This window comes from Nilaparvata lugens, unplaced genomic scaffold (assembly GCF_014356525.2).
Source record: "Nilaparvata lugens isolate BPH unplaced genomic scaffold, ASM1435652v1 scaffold6461, whole genome shotgun sequence".
NCBI classification, from domain to species: Eukaryota; Metazoa; Arthropoda; class Insecta; order Hemiptera; family Delphacidae; genus Nilaparvata; species Nilaparvata lugens.
Window position 1 is genome coordinate 1,596 of NW_024092214.1, and position 15,955 is coordinate 17,550.

Here is a 15,955-nt window from a genome sequence, read left to right on the forward strand (position 1 = left end):
GAAATATATTTTAGTAAGCTTGTTCATTCAGAAATTGATGAAGTTTATTCTAGAATGTACTATTGCTATCAATATTTGGATTAAAACTAGGAGAGTGTATAGGATTATTCGTATTTCTAAGCCGACAGAATTGAAAGGCAAGATAAAATAAGAGTATCTAGATTCTTGGAGTAGAATGTTCTTACCTCATCAAGGCACCCATTAGTAGTTTACCCTTTCTTATAAAACCTCTTTCAAACAAGGCTTTTATCGTTTTAAACATATCGTTTAATTTATTTTCTCTTAGATTCATTTATTCTCCCATGTTTCATTTCCTAAAACATTTCAAATGAGAAGAAAGTGGTTTCAGAATTCGTACATTTCAATATGTTGATACAGGAAAATCGGCAAAACATTAACCAATAAAAAACGACTCAACAGTCTAAATCTAAAAATCAAATGGTAGAAGTGGAATTGTTTCTACAATTTTATTGATAGATAATCATTTATAATTTAATTTAATCATTTATAATAATCCAAGGTTAAGATCTGTTATGAAGAGCAGAAATCACTTTACATTATTTGAAAATTTTTGTATATTGATCTGCAATAAAAATTCCCCACGCATTTACTTCTTCCAAGAACTTACTGATTTCAAGAAAATATCAATATCTATATCCAAATGGAGGAAAAACGAGATATTATTCTTTTCTCTCTATTCGAGATATTTTTCTTCAATTCATTAATGTAAAAGATCTTTATAATGATGCCGCATGATTATATTGTAAAAAGGATTCAGTTTCTATATTTCATTTTTCTGTTATCGAACAATCTATATTGCTCGAATATTTTCTGTAATTTAAGTTTCTATATTTCTGTTTTGGACGAATACATTTTATTTCATTTAATTTTATATTGTTTCCAGATCGAAATAAATTGGAAATTGCATTTGTTCAAATGCTTTAATGAATAATATTAAACGAAAATACCAATTAAATGATGTAAATCACCCCTAAGACCCCGATCTTGCATTCTAGATTTTTGAAATAATATCTCCACGTTCAAATTTTTTTCGAAACCCGTATTGACAAGAATTCTATACACTCATTCACACTAATGAGACAATATGAATCATTATTATTAAACGAAAATCCCAATTAAATGCTGTAAATCACCCCGAAGACTTCTGCTACTGCAAATATTGACAACAGGGTTAACAGCTAGATGGAAATTCGATGAGCGCTACTATTCAATGATTATTTATCAGCCCGGGAATTATTTGTGTTTCCGGGCTGACAAATAATTTTTGTATAGTAGCGCTTCCATCCAGCTTTTAACCCTGTTGTCAATATTTGCAGTAGCAGAAGTCTTCGGGGTGATTTACAGCATTTAATTGGGATTTTCGTTTAATAATAATGATTCATATTGTCTCATTAGTGTGAATGAGTGTATAGAATTCTTGTCAATATGAGTTTCAAAAAAATTGTGAAAGTAGGAGGTATTATTTCAAAAATCTATAGAATTCGAGATCAAGTTTCAATGAAAATTTGTAAACTATCAAACCTAACAATGTCAAGCAAATAATATTGATATTTCTGAACGAAAACTCTCATTGACGGAAGTTCACATGTAGTACAAAAGTATGAATATAATCAAACCCTCTTTCTGACCTAGCTTTGTAGAAACTTGAAAGAAATCTCGGAGATTTCGGTGAGATTGAAGTATCCTATAACATCTGAAACAAACATACAGAGCAAAAACCAGCAAAAGATCTATTCATTTTGTAACGAAACGAGTTCTTCCAAATAACTTCAAAGTTTTACTAAATTTATTTTCAAATCAACTATTTCAAATTTCTTAATTGCAAGCGGCTAACCTTCAATAAATCGGAGAATTATTACTAATTCTGAATAGTTAGTAAAACATGTTTACAGGTAACTCAACTACTTACCTTGAAATCTCATTTTAAGGACCAAGTTTATCCAAACGAAGGCCAATTTCTAATGCAATGGAAAGGTTACAAATGTTTTATGACTACCTAAATCAACAACCTACGTAATTGGAGTGATAATATTAGAGAACCTACTAATTGAAGAAACTATAAAACCGTGAACTAGCCTGATATTACCTACAGAGCAGATGAAGAAGAATATAACTGATATACACTTACTACGAAAGACGAGAAACATATAGCCAATATCAGGAGGATGTCAATTATCTTCATTAATTTTTATACCATTACATACTTTCCCATTTTTCATTTACTAACTTATTTATTGCTGCTTAAGGACATGCTTACTTACAAGCCCCAAATATTTACCTCAAATCGATTGGAAAGAGTGGGATACTCTCAAAGACTAGTTATCTGAATACAACAGAAAGCTGTAGGAAGCAAAAGGTATTAATGGAGTTGAATTTGGCGAAAATGCTGATAAAACTAACCTTCCTTCCAGATCGGTGGGTTGATTCATGACCCTGGTCTTGACCACATCGGCAGGAGTGCCCATCGTAGCTGCTACTAGTCCTGCACATCCACTGAAAACAAGAAACAAATTTGAAATAGAAAATACTTATTGAAAGCACATACAGTTTACAACAGTATGTTAATTACAGTAAGTTTAAAATTACTACTTTAAATAACCGACCCGAAGCCTGGAGCTCGAGTAGGCATGACCTTTAGAAAAAATTATTGTGATTTTCGAAAATCATCATCTATCATGGACTAGACTTCTGGGGCCTGTTCGGGTGTCCATCTCTTTCTCAGTCTTCCAATTACTCTTCATTGAGGTTAAAATTTAGTGTAAAATAAACGATTAAATCCACAATATAATTTTATGCATTTGAAAAATCATGTACACTTATAGTAGAAGTGAATTCGAGGTGGTTCACGATCAAATACGTTAAGATCAAAGCATAGTGGAACGGCAAAGATAGAGTGTATCAGGTAGAAGGTAGCTGAGCGTGTTTAAATAATGCAAGTAACTAAATGTGTCTCCGCTTCCATCTACCTTCAACCCTACCTTCGCTGTTCCAATATGTTCTGAAACATTTGAAAACATGCATTATTTCCATCAGAGAAGGTAATTAAGTGTGTTTGTATAATGCACTTATCTAAAAGTCTTCCACAACGTTCATCTCATTTTAATACAAGCATTATTTTCAACCCGCTCAGCAACGGGTTTAACTACGCTTCAGCTACAGCTACGGGTTAGTTTAAACTAAACTAAACTACCTTCTATGTTGTTTTATCTCCTACCTTCTCTGATACACTCTACCTCCTGTCCGACATAAGATGAATCATAGTGAAAACATAGTGGTGCGGCGAAGGTAGAGTGTATCAGAGAAGGTAGATGTATTTTTTAATGCGTATGATACCCACATGAGCTTTTTGCTTGTCCGTGGGTAATGGAAAGTGTGAAGGTGGAATTTGATGAGATATTCAAACATCCATGCCTACCGGCGGGATTCTAACCCACGACCAGGTAGCGCTAGCAGACTGAAGGGTTCTACTCCTTAACTGGATTCGCAAACAACAGTAACAGTGAACATATAATTCCCACAAGTTCTATTTAGACTATTACCACTCAGCCCGGCCGCTAGTATGAATAATCCCATTAGAACTATATTTTCACTGTCACTGTAGTGTCCCAATACAGCTCGTCTTTGCTATCCTGGCTGGTTGAGGACATAATCTCAGAATTTTTGATCAACGCAACACCAATGTGTTGCTATCATTCGACAAAGCAGATAGCGAATGTATCAAATCATAGTGTTGTGTATCAAGTTGAGATGATACTGCATCATATTGGTTTCGTACTGTATCATGTGTGGTCATACAGCATCATGTTGTTGTTGTTCTTGTTCTATAGTGAGGTCCACGTTATAATGGCAGTATTTGATCAACATTGGTGCTGCTATCCTTTTCTATCATTCGACAAAGCAGATAGCGAATGTATCAAATCATAGTGTTGTGTATCAAGTTGAGATGATACTGTATCATATTGGTTTCGTACTGTATCATGTGTGGTCATACAGCATCATGTTGTGATTGTTCTTGTTCTATAGTAAGGTCCACGTTATAATGGCAGTATTTGATCAACATTGGTGCTGCTATCCTTTTCTATCATTCGACAAAGCAGATAGCGAATGTATCAAATCATAGTGTTATGTATCAAGTTGAGATGATACTGTATCATATTGGTTTCGTACTGTATCATGTGTGGTCATACAGCATCATGTTGTGGTTGTTCTTGTTCTATAGTGAGGTCCACGTTTAATGGCAGTATTTGATCAACATTGGTGCTGCTATCCTTTTCTATCATTCGACAAAGCAGATAGCGAATGTATTAAATCATAGTGTTGTGTATCAAGTTGAGAAGATACTGTGTCAAGTTGAGTTGATACTGTATCATATTGGTTTCGTACTGTATCATGTGTGGTCATACAGCATCATGTTGTGGTTGTTCTTGTTCTATAGTGAGGTCCACGTTATAATGGCAGTATTTGATCAACATTGGTGCTGCTATCCTTTTCTATCATTCGAAAAAGCAGATAGCGAATGTATCAAATCATAGTGTTGTGTATCAAGTTGAGATGATACTGAACCATATTGTGTTGATACTGCATCATGTTGTGGTTGTTCTTGTTCTATAGTGAGGTCCACGTTATAATGGCATAATGGTTATAATTTGATTAAAATTGGTGTTGCTAATCTTGTCTATCATTCGGAAAAGCAGGTAGGCCTATAGTGAGGTCCACGTTATAATGACAGTATTTGATCAACTTTGGTTTTGCTATCCTTGTCAATCATTCGACAAAGCCGGTGGTACTATCCTTTTATAGGTCCACAACGGTGCCAATTATGTTTTTGACAGTGTAGAAATATAATTAATTAATGCAGAGAATCGGCACCGCTATTCTTCTATCTTTATCCACTGTCATTATAACGTGGACCTCACTATTGCAATATCCGCTTCTAGCTCCGCAACGTTGCCAGATTTATAATTGATTTATATTGATAGTATGTGAAAGTAGCCTCATTTGGCACAGTTACATCTACTCTCATCGTACTATTTTCGTGCGGTTAACATACCTGGCTAGCACATGTGTGAGATGACTATCTGGCAAGGTGGTGTTGGTGAGAATGAGCTGCTTGGCGGTGTCATAGGTGGTGAGGTCCCCCAGGTTGACGAGTGCCGCTCGCTGCACGTTGGGGATGGACCCCTTCCACAGGCCCCGCACCCCGCCCTCCGACATTATCTTCTTGAACGCGTGTTTCGGGCTGTGTACTCTGCAACCAACACAACATACAATGAATTATAAAAACGAGATTATTTTCATTGTCATAAACAATATAATATCCAATTCAAATGGAGTAAACGCAGTCGAGAGGTTTAGACGCTGGATTTGTAAACCAGAGGAACGGGTTGAAAACTTTGACACCAGACCTTAGCCAGCCAGGTCACTCAGTATTACTAGTAGTTCTGTGAACAGTAGACCTTGCGCGGTTAAAAACCACAGCCTCCTTTAATACTGTCCATCAGAGAAATATGTCCTGTCCTGACGTGTCGGCGAGAAATCGGTGTGTAAACAACTAATGGTTGTTTGGGTTGTTGTATCGACAATAATTTGTTGTAATCAACTATGCTACTATCATCAAAAGCTTACCAAGTTGAAAGCATAGAAAAGTCGGGAGAAAATAATATGCTAATTCGAGTTATCAATTGCATGCATCATTGCTTGCAATTAATAGTCCACATGACAGCTGTTTTTTTTTACCAAGTTACATTGAGATATTAATTGCATGCCTCAACGTATGCAATTTATAATCCCCCGATAGCTGATGTATGATAAATAATTCCTTATTGATAAATAATTCTGATTTTTACGGTAATATTGGCGTTCGAAGGAAACTCCTTTTCCTTTTGTATTATCCTTAAATACAAAATTTCAAAATACCTTATGTCGACGCGAAATTCAAAAAGGAAAATACCGGTCGAATTTCATGAAAATCTATTGCTGCGTTTCGCCGTAAATGCGGTACATAAGAACATAAATATAAACATAAAACATAAAGAGAAATGCAAAACCGTCTACTTGAATCTTAAGGTGCGTACAGACTTTCGCTCTGCTCCGCAACCGAACGTCACTCCAGCAGAGCGATTGATGATCGACCGGGGAGCAACAATGGTTCGACCGGGGAACGCGAGAAGATCTAATATCTTCCATAACGTTCATGATGGGTGCGTGGGCGGTGTGACTGTGGTTCGATGGTGGTACGAGGCGGTACGAGGGAGGAGCGTGCTCGGTGCTGGTTGCCATTTTAGCCGCCATCTTGAATTGCATTTGATCGAAATTGTTCGGTCGGATCCTTATAGTGTAAGGACCTTAAGTTCCAAATTTCAAGTCATTCCATTAATTGGGAGATGAGATTTCGTGTACACAGACGCACATACACTCATACACACACACACCCACACACACACACACCACACACACCACACACACACACATACATACAGACCAATACCGGTACCAAAAACCTTTTTTGGACTCAGGGGACCTTGAAACGTATAGAAATTTACAAATTGGGGGTACCTTAATTTTTTTCGGAAAGCAATACTTTCCTTACCTATGGTAATAGGGCAAGGAAAGTAAAAATAGTGATTTTCAAAAATCATCATCATCTATCATGGACTGGACTTCTGGGGCATTTTCCGGTGTCCATATCTTTCTCAGTCTTCCAATGTTATGATGACAGTATTTGATCAACATTGGTGTTGCTATCCTTGTCTATCATTCGACAAAGCAGATAGTGCTATCCTCTTCTAGATCCGCACCGTTGCCAGATTTATAATTGATTTATATTGATAGTATGTGAAAGTAGCCTTATTTGGCACAGTTACATCTACTCTCATCGTACTATTTTCGTGCGGTTGACATACCTGCTAGCACATGTGTGAGATGACTATCTGGCAACGTGGTGTTGGTGAGAATGAGCTGCTTGGCGGTGTCATAGGTGGTGAGGTCCCCCAGGTTGACGAGTGCCGCTCGCTGCACGTTGGGGATGGACCCCTTCCACAGGCCCCGCACGCCGCCCTCCGACATTATCTTCTTGAACGCGTGTTTCGGGCTGTGTACTCTGCAACCAACACAACATACAATGAATTATAAAAACGAGATTATTTTCATTGTCATAAACAATATAATATCCAATTCAAATGGAGTAAACGCAGTCGAGAGGTTTAGACGCTGGATTTGTAAACCAGAGGAACGGGTTGAAAACTTTGACACCAGACCTTAGCCAGCCAGGTCACTCAGTATTACTAGTAGTTCTGTGAACAGTAGACCTTGCGCGGTTAAAAACCACAGCCTCCTTTAATACTGTCCATCAGAGAAATATGTCCTGTCCTGACGTGTCGGCGAGATATCGGTGTGTAAACAACTAATGGTTGTTTGAGTTGTTGTATCGACAATAATTTGTTTTAATCAACTATGCTACTATCATCAAAAGCTTACCAAGTTGAAAGCATGGAAAAGTCGGGAGAAAATAATATGCTAATTCGAGTTATCAATTGCATGCATCATTGCTTGCAATTAATAGTCCACATGACAGCTGTTTTTTTACCAAGTTACATTGATATATTAATTGCATGCCTCATCGTATGCAATTTATAATCCCCCGACAGCTGATGTATGATAAATAATTCCTTATTGATAAATAATTCTGATTTACGGTAATATTGGCGTTCGAAGGAAACTCCTTTTCTTTTGTATTATCCTTAAAATACAAAATTTCAAAATACCTTATGTCGACGCGAAATTCAAAAAGGAAAATACCGGTCGAATTTCATGAAAATCTATTGCTGCGTTTCGCCGTAAATGCGGTACATAAGAACATAAATATAAACATAAAAACATAAAGAGAAATGCAAAACCGTCTACTTGAATCTTAAGGTGCGTACAGACTTTCGCTCTGCTCCGCAACCGAACGTCACTCCAGCAGAGCGATTGATGATCGACCGGGGAGCAACAATGGTTCGACCGGGGAACGCGAGAAGATCTAATATCTTCCATAACGTTCATGATGGGTGCGTGGGCGGTGTGACTGTGGTTCGATGGTGGTACGAGGGCGGTACGAGGGAGGAGCGTGCTCGGTGCTGGTGGAAGCGCGAATATGTGTACGCAGCTTTAGACCTCACTTTGCTCGGTCAATAATAATTCTAAAGACATGTACATCCCTGGAGCAGTTCCTTGTCTTTAGAATTAAGAGTTTAAATTAAAGTGCCCAAGAGAGTAATAATAAAACTATTATAAATCAAGATACCTGGGTGGTTTTCCAAGCAACCTCCTGCGTCCCTCCATTTGCATTTGCACTTTGACTAGATCGGCTGGACTGGCTATGAACTGAGCCACTGCTCCCGATGTCACGCCTCCAATCGCCGATTTCCTGAAAAAAAAAAACAAATTGCAAACACCATGAAATACAATTTACGCCATTTTCAAATTATATCACATTTAGAACAAGACTAGTTAGAACCGACTGGTGGTTTGAAGCAAGGCTCATACGTTTATAAACGGAGATTTATTTGCTGTAGGTTCAAACCTGGAATTTAACACATTATGATAAATAAGACAATATCTTACAGTGAACATAGATTAGCGTTAACGAAGATGGTGCATATGACCTTATGTCATAGACTGTATGTATACATCTCAGACTGTATACATCTCAGACTGTATGTCTGAACTTATTGGAGGTTTAGAGGATTTTATTCAACAGATGAGTTATTGTGATTTTATAGATGTGACAAATTGACTCAATTATTTAAAAATTAAAATATTCTTAAACTGACGATGTCTAATGTAAACTTGTTTTTGTCATGGACATTCAATCTCAGCTGTTTTCCACGCATGAAATCAAGCCGGTAAACAGCTGTTTGCAGAACAAATAAACATACGATTCTCATCTCTACTCTACTGTAATGAAACCATAATAATGTTTTCTTTACAGTCGAGTATGTTTCTTCCTAGTTCCGAAATAGGAACAGCAAAACTGCTACCAAAAAAAACTACCTTCAGTGCTCCAGGTGGAAGTTTTGTCAACTTCAACAAAATTCCTGATTCGGAATTTAGGTTATGTTTATAGAATGCATGTAGTAACTTCAGCACAAGCAGGTAATGTTTTCTATTTCTCAATTATTCTTCTTTAGATTATTATGGCAAATAATAGTGTAGGCCTACGTTACTTGGACGTGAATGTCTTTTGTAGTACTCAAATGAAATTCTAGTCTCGGCTAACGGCCTCGACTAGAAACATCATTCTCGCATGCAAAAGGCCCCTTCCCGTCAATGTGACGTAAGATACTGTAATTTATGGCAAATGAAGATCTTGTATTTTATTCTTGTATTCTTGTTTTATTCGTAGTACAGAAATGATCACTGTACTTGCATAGTACTGTATGCTTCCATGTTTTTCATAAATAAATAAATAAATAGTCAGCGTTCAATCGCGGTTAAATTCAATAGTCGTTCGTCAGACCCTTAAGCAGCCTGCACACAGGGACAAGAGCAGCTTCACTAGCTGCCGCGGGAGCACGGAATTGGAGACGTCCGGAACTCAAATGTACATGACATTTTCAATTCCGCACTCCCACAGTAGCTAGTGGAACATACCATTCTGTTCGTGTGTAGTTAGTGGAAGCTACGGTAGCTTCCATTAACCCCACCCAGGTAGCTTCGCTATCTAAGGCCGCATCTACATGTTGGCCCAGTCGCTGACCAAGCCTGCAATGTGACCAGTGTCCAATGAAGGCCAGCGTTGGCAAACCACCCATCCACACACTGCCGCTGGTCGACATTGGCCCTCATTGGGCCAACATGTAGATGCGGAACCACACCACTAGCTATATTGTACCTGTGAGCAGCCTGCTCAAATTTACAGCATGCTACACACGGGGACAATAGTAGCTTCCACTAAGCTTTACCTGGCTGTCGCGGAAACACGGAAATATAAATAAAATATTAAATTTATTGAAATCATTTCCAATTCCATGTTCTCGTGACAGCTATAGTGAGGTCCATGTTATAATGGCAGTGGAGAAAGATAGGAGAGCAACGTCCTGCGGCCTTCCATTTGCATCTGCACTTTGACTAGATCGGCTGGACTGGCTATGAACTGAGCCACTGCTCCCGATGTCACGCCTCCAATCGCCGATTTCCTGAAAAAAAAAAACAAATTGCAAACACCATGAAATACAATTTACGCCATTTTCAAATTATATCACATTTAGAACAAGACTAGTTAGAACCTACTGGTGGTTTGAAGCAAGGCTCATACGTTTATAAACGGAGATTTATTTGCTGTAGGTTCAAACCTGGAATTTAACACATTGTGATAAATAAGACCATATCTTACAGTGAACCTAGATTAGCGTTAAACGAAGATGGTGCATATTACCTTCATAATAATAATGTAGACTGTATGTCTGAACTTATTGGAGGTTTTCATTCAACAGATCATTCAAATTAATTTATTATCTCAGAAAAGACCATATCTTACAGTGAACCTAGATTAGCGTTAAACGAAGATGGTGCATATGACCTTAATAATAATGCTGTAGACTGTATGTCTGAACTTATTGGAGGTTTTTATTCAACAGATGAGTTATTGTGATTTTATAGATGTGACAAATTGACTCAATTATTTAAAAATTAAAATATTCTTAAACTGACGATGTCTAATGTAAACTTGTTTTTGTCATGGACATTCAATCTCAGCTGTTTTCCACGCATGAAATCAAGCCGGTAAACAGCTGTTTGCAGAACAAATAAACATACGATTCTCATCTCTACTCTACTGTAATGAAACCATAATAATGTTTTCTTTACAGTCGAGTATGTTTCTTCCTAGTTCCGAAATAGGAACAGCAAAACTGCTACCAAAAAAAACTACCTTCAGTGCTCCAGGTGGAAGTTTTGTCAACTTCAACAAAATTCCTGATTCGGAATTTAGGTTATGTTTATAGAATGCATGTAGTAACTTCAGCACAAGCAGGTAATGTTTTCTATTTCTCAATTATTCTTCTTTAGATTATTATGGCAAATAATAGTGTAGGCCTACGTTACTTGGACGTGAATGTCTTTTGTAGTACTCAATGAAATTCTAGTCTCGGCTAACGGCCTCGACTAGAAACATCATTCTCGCATGCAAAAGGCCCCTTCCCGTCAATGTGACGTAAGATACTGTAATTTATGGCAAATGAAGATCTTGTATTTTATTCTTGTATTCTTGTTTTATTCGTAGTACAGAAATGATCACTGTACTTGCATAGTATGTATGCTTCCATGTTTTTCATAAATAAATAAATAATAGTCAGCGTTCAATCGCGGTTAAATTCAATAGTCGTTCGTCAGACCCTTAAGCAGCCTGCACACAGGGACAAGAGCAGCTTCACTAGCTGCCGCGGGAGCACGGAATTGGAGACGTCCGGAACTCAAATGTACATGACATTTTCAATTCCGCACTCCCACAGTAGCTAGTGGAACATACCATTCTGTTCGTGTGTAGTTAGTGGAAGCTACGGTAGCTTCCATTAACCCCACCCAGGTAGCTTCGCTATCTAAGGCCGCATCTACATGTTGGCCCAGTCGCTGACCAAGCCTGCAATGTGACCAGTGTCCAATGAAGGCCAGCGTTGGCAAACCACCCATCCACACACTGCCGCTGGTCGACATTGGCCCTCATTGGGCCAACATGTAGATGCGGAACCACACCACTAGCTACTATTGTACCTGTGAGCAGCCTGCTCAAATTTACAGCATGCTACACACGGGGACAATAGTAGCTTCCCCTAAGCTTTACCTGGCTGTCGCGGAAACACGGAAATATAAATAAAATATTAAATTTATTGAAATCATTTCCAATTCATGTTCTCGTGACAGCTATAGTGAGGTCCATGTTATAATGGCAGTGGAGAAAGATAGGAGAGCAACGTTGCCGTTCCTCCATCTTGCCAATGCTTCTGTAGACGGTAGCTGATACAGGCTTATTGATGTAATATTAACTGTTCATTCTCGTTTAATAATCAATATATTTTATTAAGCAAGAAATTGTATTTTTCAATAATTTAATAATGCATTTTTATAATTAATATGAAATATTTTGTTAATTAATTATTAATCCTATATTGTTAAAAGACGATCTTGCGACAGAGCAAAGCGAGAAAGAGATAGCGCTATGTTGAATGATAGACAAGGATAGCAATACAATTGTTAATCAAACACTGCCATTATAACGTGGACCTCACTATAGTATCATTCAAATTCATTTATTGTCTCAGAAAATAATACATAACATACAAGCAACTATTGTCCCTGTGTCCAGACCCTTAGTTTAACAAGTCTTCTGAGTGAACAGTGTGACCTACCATATGGGAAACGTGCCGTCCCTCTCCTTCTTGAGGAGTTTGTCTCGCATATTCTCGTAGAAGACAATGCGAATGCCCGAGTAGATGAGATGTCGGTAGATGGCCGGAGTCACACCTCTCCACAGCTTACGGGCCCCCTCCTCGCGGGCTATCCCCACCGCTGTACCCAGCATACCCCGGTATGGCAACTGACAACACACAACACTAAATCAACAAAATGCAAGAGTTGTCTTATGAATGAATAAAAAGATTTATTCTCAAAAACAACATGTTACAAACACTAAACCTAGCGCCGCAGTGCAGGATGGTTTCTCACAGCTTGGCGTTGTTGTCATTTGAGATGGGTGTCTGGCTTGGAAGTGTTTCGGCCGCATTGCAGGATGACTGTTAACGGTTGCCGGAAGATCAACAGCTGGGTTTTTTTCGTTATTTCTCGTGATAGAGAAATTCTGATTGCAGATTCGTTCTCAGCGACCCCAAGTTTAGCCTGAAGGCTCAGAATGTCAATAATGTTTTTAAATAATTAAAAATCATCATGAAAAGTCATTAATATGGTAGTAAACCACGTTTCTGGAAACTTTTTACTGGTGACTGGAGTTATTAGTAACACAAAAATCAAAATAATCGTGAGAAAGAAAACTGCTGATGAACGCGAATAAGACCGTCACTCCATTGTTCTATTGTCTCGGCTGCTTGGCTGAGCCTGGCTGGAGGGATCAAATAACCGACTGGATTGATCTTTCGTCTGTCCGCTAGGCGGAACTACGCCGACCATTGCTGGTGGAAGACGTTACTGCGGCCGCTCGCATTCCCACCAACGCTGCTATTATTTGCTGTCTCAGCGCCTAGTCCGAGTCAGACAAGCATCCAGCCTGCACTGCGGAGCTAGGTTAAGTGTAACCTATGCTGTATAAAACTGGTTTGTTTTCATTTCTAGTGTTATGATTGTGTACTTCTGTAAATACAAGGTGGTGCAGAGGAAACGCATGTTTTTCGAGGAGATATTACCCTTGAACGCATGCTGGCAGACAGCCCATACTATGCCATTTCAGTCGCAATGGAGCGTTGGAACTTACAACATCGTGTGTTCGCTATCGAGCAGCATTTTTTTTAGAAACAATGAATCTGTAGTCACAGTGTAACGCTTATCTGTCAATATTTTAGAGTTGGGCGTCGAGGTGCAGTGCCTGATCGAAATACTGTACTCCGATGGGTTGCAGCAAAATGTAGACTAAGTCAGTGTCGTCTAGTCCTGAGACCATGTCATTTAGTCAATCGTCTAGGACTAGTAACAACGGCCGTTCCTGCTCGGTCTACATTTTCCGGAGTACGAACTGAACGGAGAACAGGTGTTTTTTTTTTACCACGGAACCAGTACTTCTAAATGCTGGAACCCATCAGTGTACAGTATTTCGATCAGGCACTGCACCTCGACGTCCAACTCTAAAATATTGACAGATATGCGTTCCACTGTGACTACAGATTCATTGTTTCTAAGAAAACTGCTTGACAGCGTACACACGATGTTGTACGTTTCAACGCTCATAGCAACTGAAATGGCATAGTATGGGTCGTCTGCCAACATTCGTTCAAGGGCAATACCTCCTCCTGATGCCGAGCATTAGCGGTTCGAAAAACATGCGTTTCCTCTGCACCACCTTGTATAAATTATAAATACTCATTCTGGTATAATCACACTAGACATCATGCTATACACATGCTCTACATCATGTTATGTAAACAACTTCTATGTTAATAAATCATGTTGTGAGCAGATCAGTATAATATTTTATCACAAGGGCTATCCAGAAAATAACAAATGTTTTGAAATAAAATAGATTCAATGAGAAAATAATTGTAATATATACATTACAAAGAGCAAAAAATACTACTTTTTCTATATAGACTCCAAATCGATTGAGGCACTTATCATAGTGGTTGACGAGCTTTGTCATATAATTCCGCCGCCTGCGACTTCAGCCACGCATTTTCGGCACCCATGATGCACAAAATTTGTGGTAACCTAGCTTTTGCTTGCCAATTTAAAACAAAAAAGTCATTGAAACCTCTGCGAAACGAAGTGAAAGCTCCGATATTGTAAAGCAGCAATTTTCTCGAATTTTCTTATCGACTTTGGCAACCAGTTATCTGTGACAACGCTCGGTCGTCCACTCTTCTCCTAGTCATGAACGCTGGTGCGGCCATTTTTGAACTGCATACGCCATCATCTCTGGACTGATTTTTCATGCATAAAGTTGTTTCCGTAAACTTCGCACAATTGACGATGAATCTCGATCGGTTTTAGGTTTTTGCCTGACAAAAACTTACTGATCAGACCAAACAGCTCAATTGCAGCAAACATTTTAAACTTGAATGCTGCAACTATACGCAGCGCGATGTCATTTTCACTGGTTCAGCTGGAAAGCCACTGAATAGGACAATACGTCTGTACTTGAAAGTACGCGATTGGCGTACAGAAGACGTCAGACGGGAAGGTCTTTGTTACTTTGTGCATAGACCTTGTAGAACCTTTCATATGTTATCCAGGAGTATAGAAGAATATAAGAGGGAAATTTGTAAATTTTAAAATGACGTGTAAAGGAGATGTGTACAGGGTGCAAAATACATGTTTGGTCATTATAACGTGGACCTCACTATACATGTTCTACTTAATTATATTGCTTTATTGTCTCTTCAAAATAGATACATAATTTAAATACACTATATTATTATCGACAATAAAGTTTAATAACAATGTTCTGATGGGGTAAAAAATTTATTCTTTCAAGGCTAAACGCACACCAGTTAGTCAAGACAAGACATGATCAGACACGTTTAGTCACAGTACTTCACATAGCTGCTTGTGACGCAACTCACACTGATTAGTCATTGCAATTAGACATGTCTTCATAAGTAACTAAGTGAATTATTGTGACTGAACGTGTCTGATCATGTCTTGACTAACTGGTGTGTGCCTGGTCTAGCACATAAAAGAGGACTACATCACTTTCTGTAACGTGTAACACGCGCAACCCTGATGTTTGCACGTTACATATCAAAGATGTGACGACAATGTCGACTTGGTAAGGAGTGTTTGAAATATTTTTAGTAGGGAGTAAGTAAGGAATGTTGGGTGAAGTAGCGTTGGTAGAGAGAGATAAGACTACTCACATGTGATGTTGTTTTGCCATTGCTTTGAGCCGCTGCCTCTCCCTGGATCTGCAACCTCGTCTTAGTTAAGTCCAAAGGATAGGTGACTGCAACAACATAAAACATTTAGTAAAATCTAGTAATTCTGTGAACAGTAGACCTAGCGCTCAGTAAGTTACATTGACTTGTTGTTATGTTTTCTCAAAAATTAATAATTTATCAATTTAAAATGTCTAGAAAAAATCCTAAATAAACATAGAACTTTCTGTCCTATCGTACCGTGACTGTGAGTGTGAGCGCTGTTATCAGGTCTGGCTGCAACTGTCTACAACGTTAATGGAACGATACATTTTCATGATGTTCGATGTTTTTGAACGGATAGTATTATAGTTCACTAG

At 38.4% G+C, this 15,955-nt stretch overlaps 1 protein-coding gene across 1 annotated transcript; it reads right to left on the minus strand.

Moving 5' to 3' along the window:
* Positions 1-282: 282 nt before the first annotated feature.
* On the minus strand, positions 283-15,683 carry LOC120356313 (mitochondrial uncoupling protein 4-like). The gene is made up of 8 exons (XM_039445233.1): positions 15,579-15,683; positions 12,408-12,595; positions 10,098-10,199; positions 8,306-8,326; positions 5,072-5,269; positions 2,422-2,514; positions 1,650-1,714; positions 283-314 (listed from the first exon to the last, which is right to left on the minus strand). Exons 1-8 carry the CDS (start codon positions 15,681-15,683, stop codon positions 289-291), a joined length of 798 nt encoding a protein of 265 aa, XP_039301167.1. The 3' UTR covers positions 283-288.
* Positions 15,684-15,955: the final 272 nt, after the last annotated feature.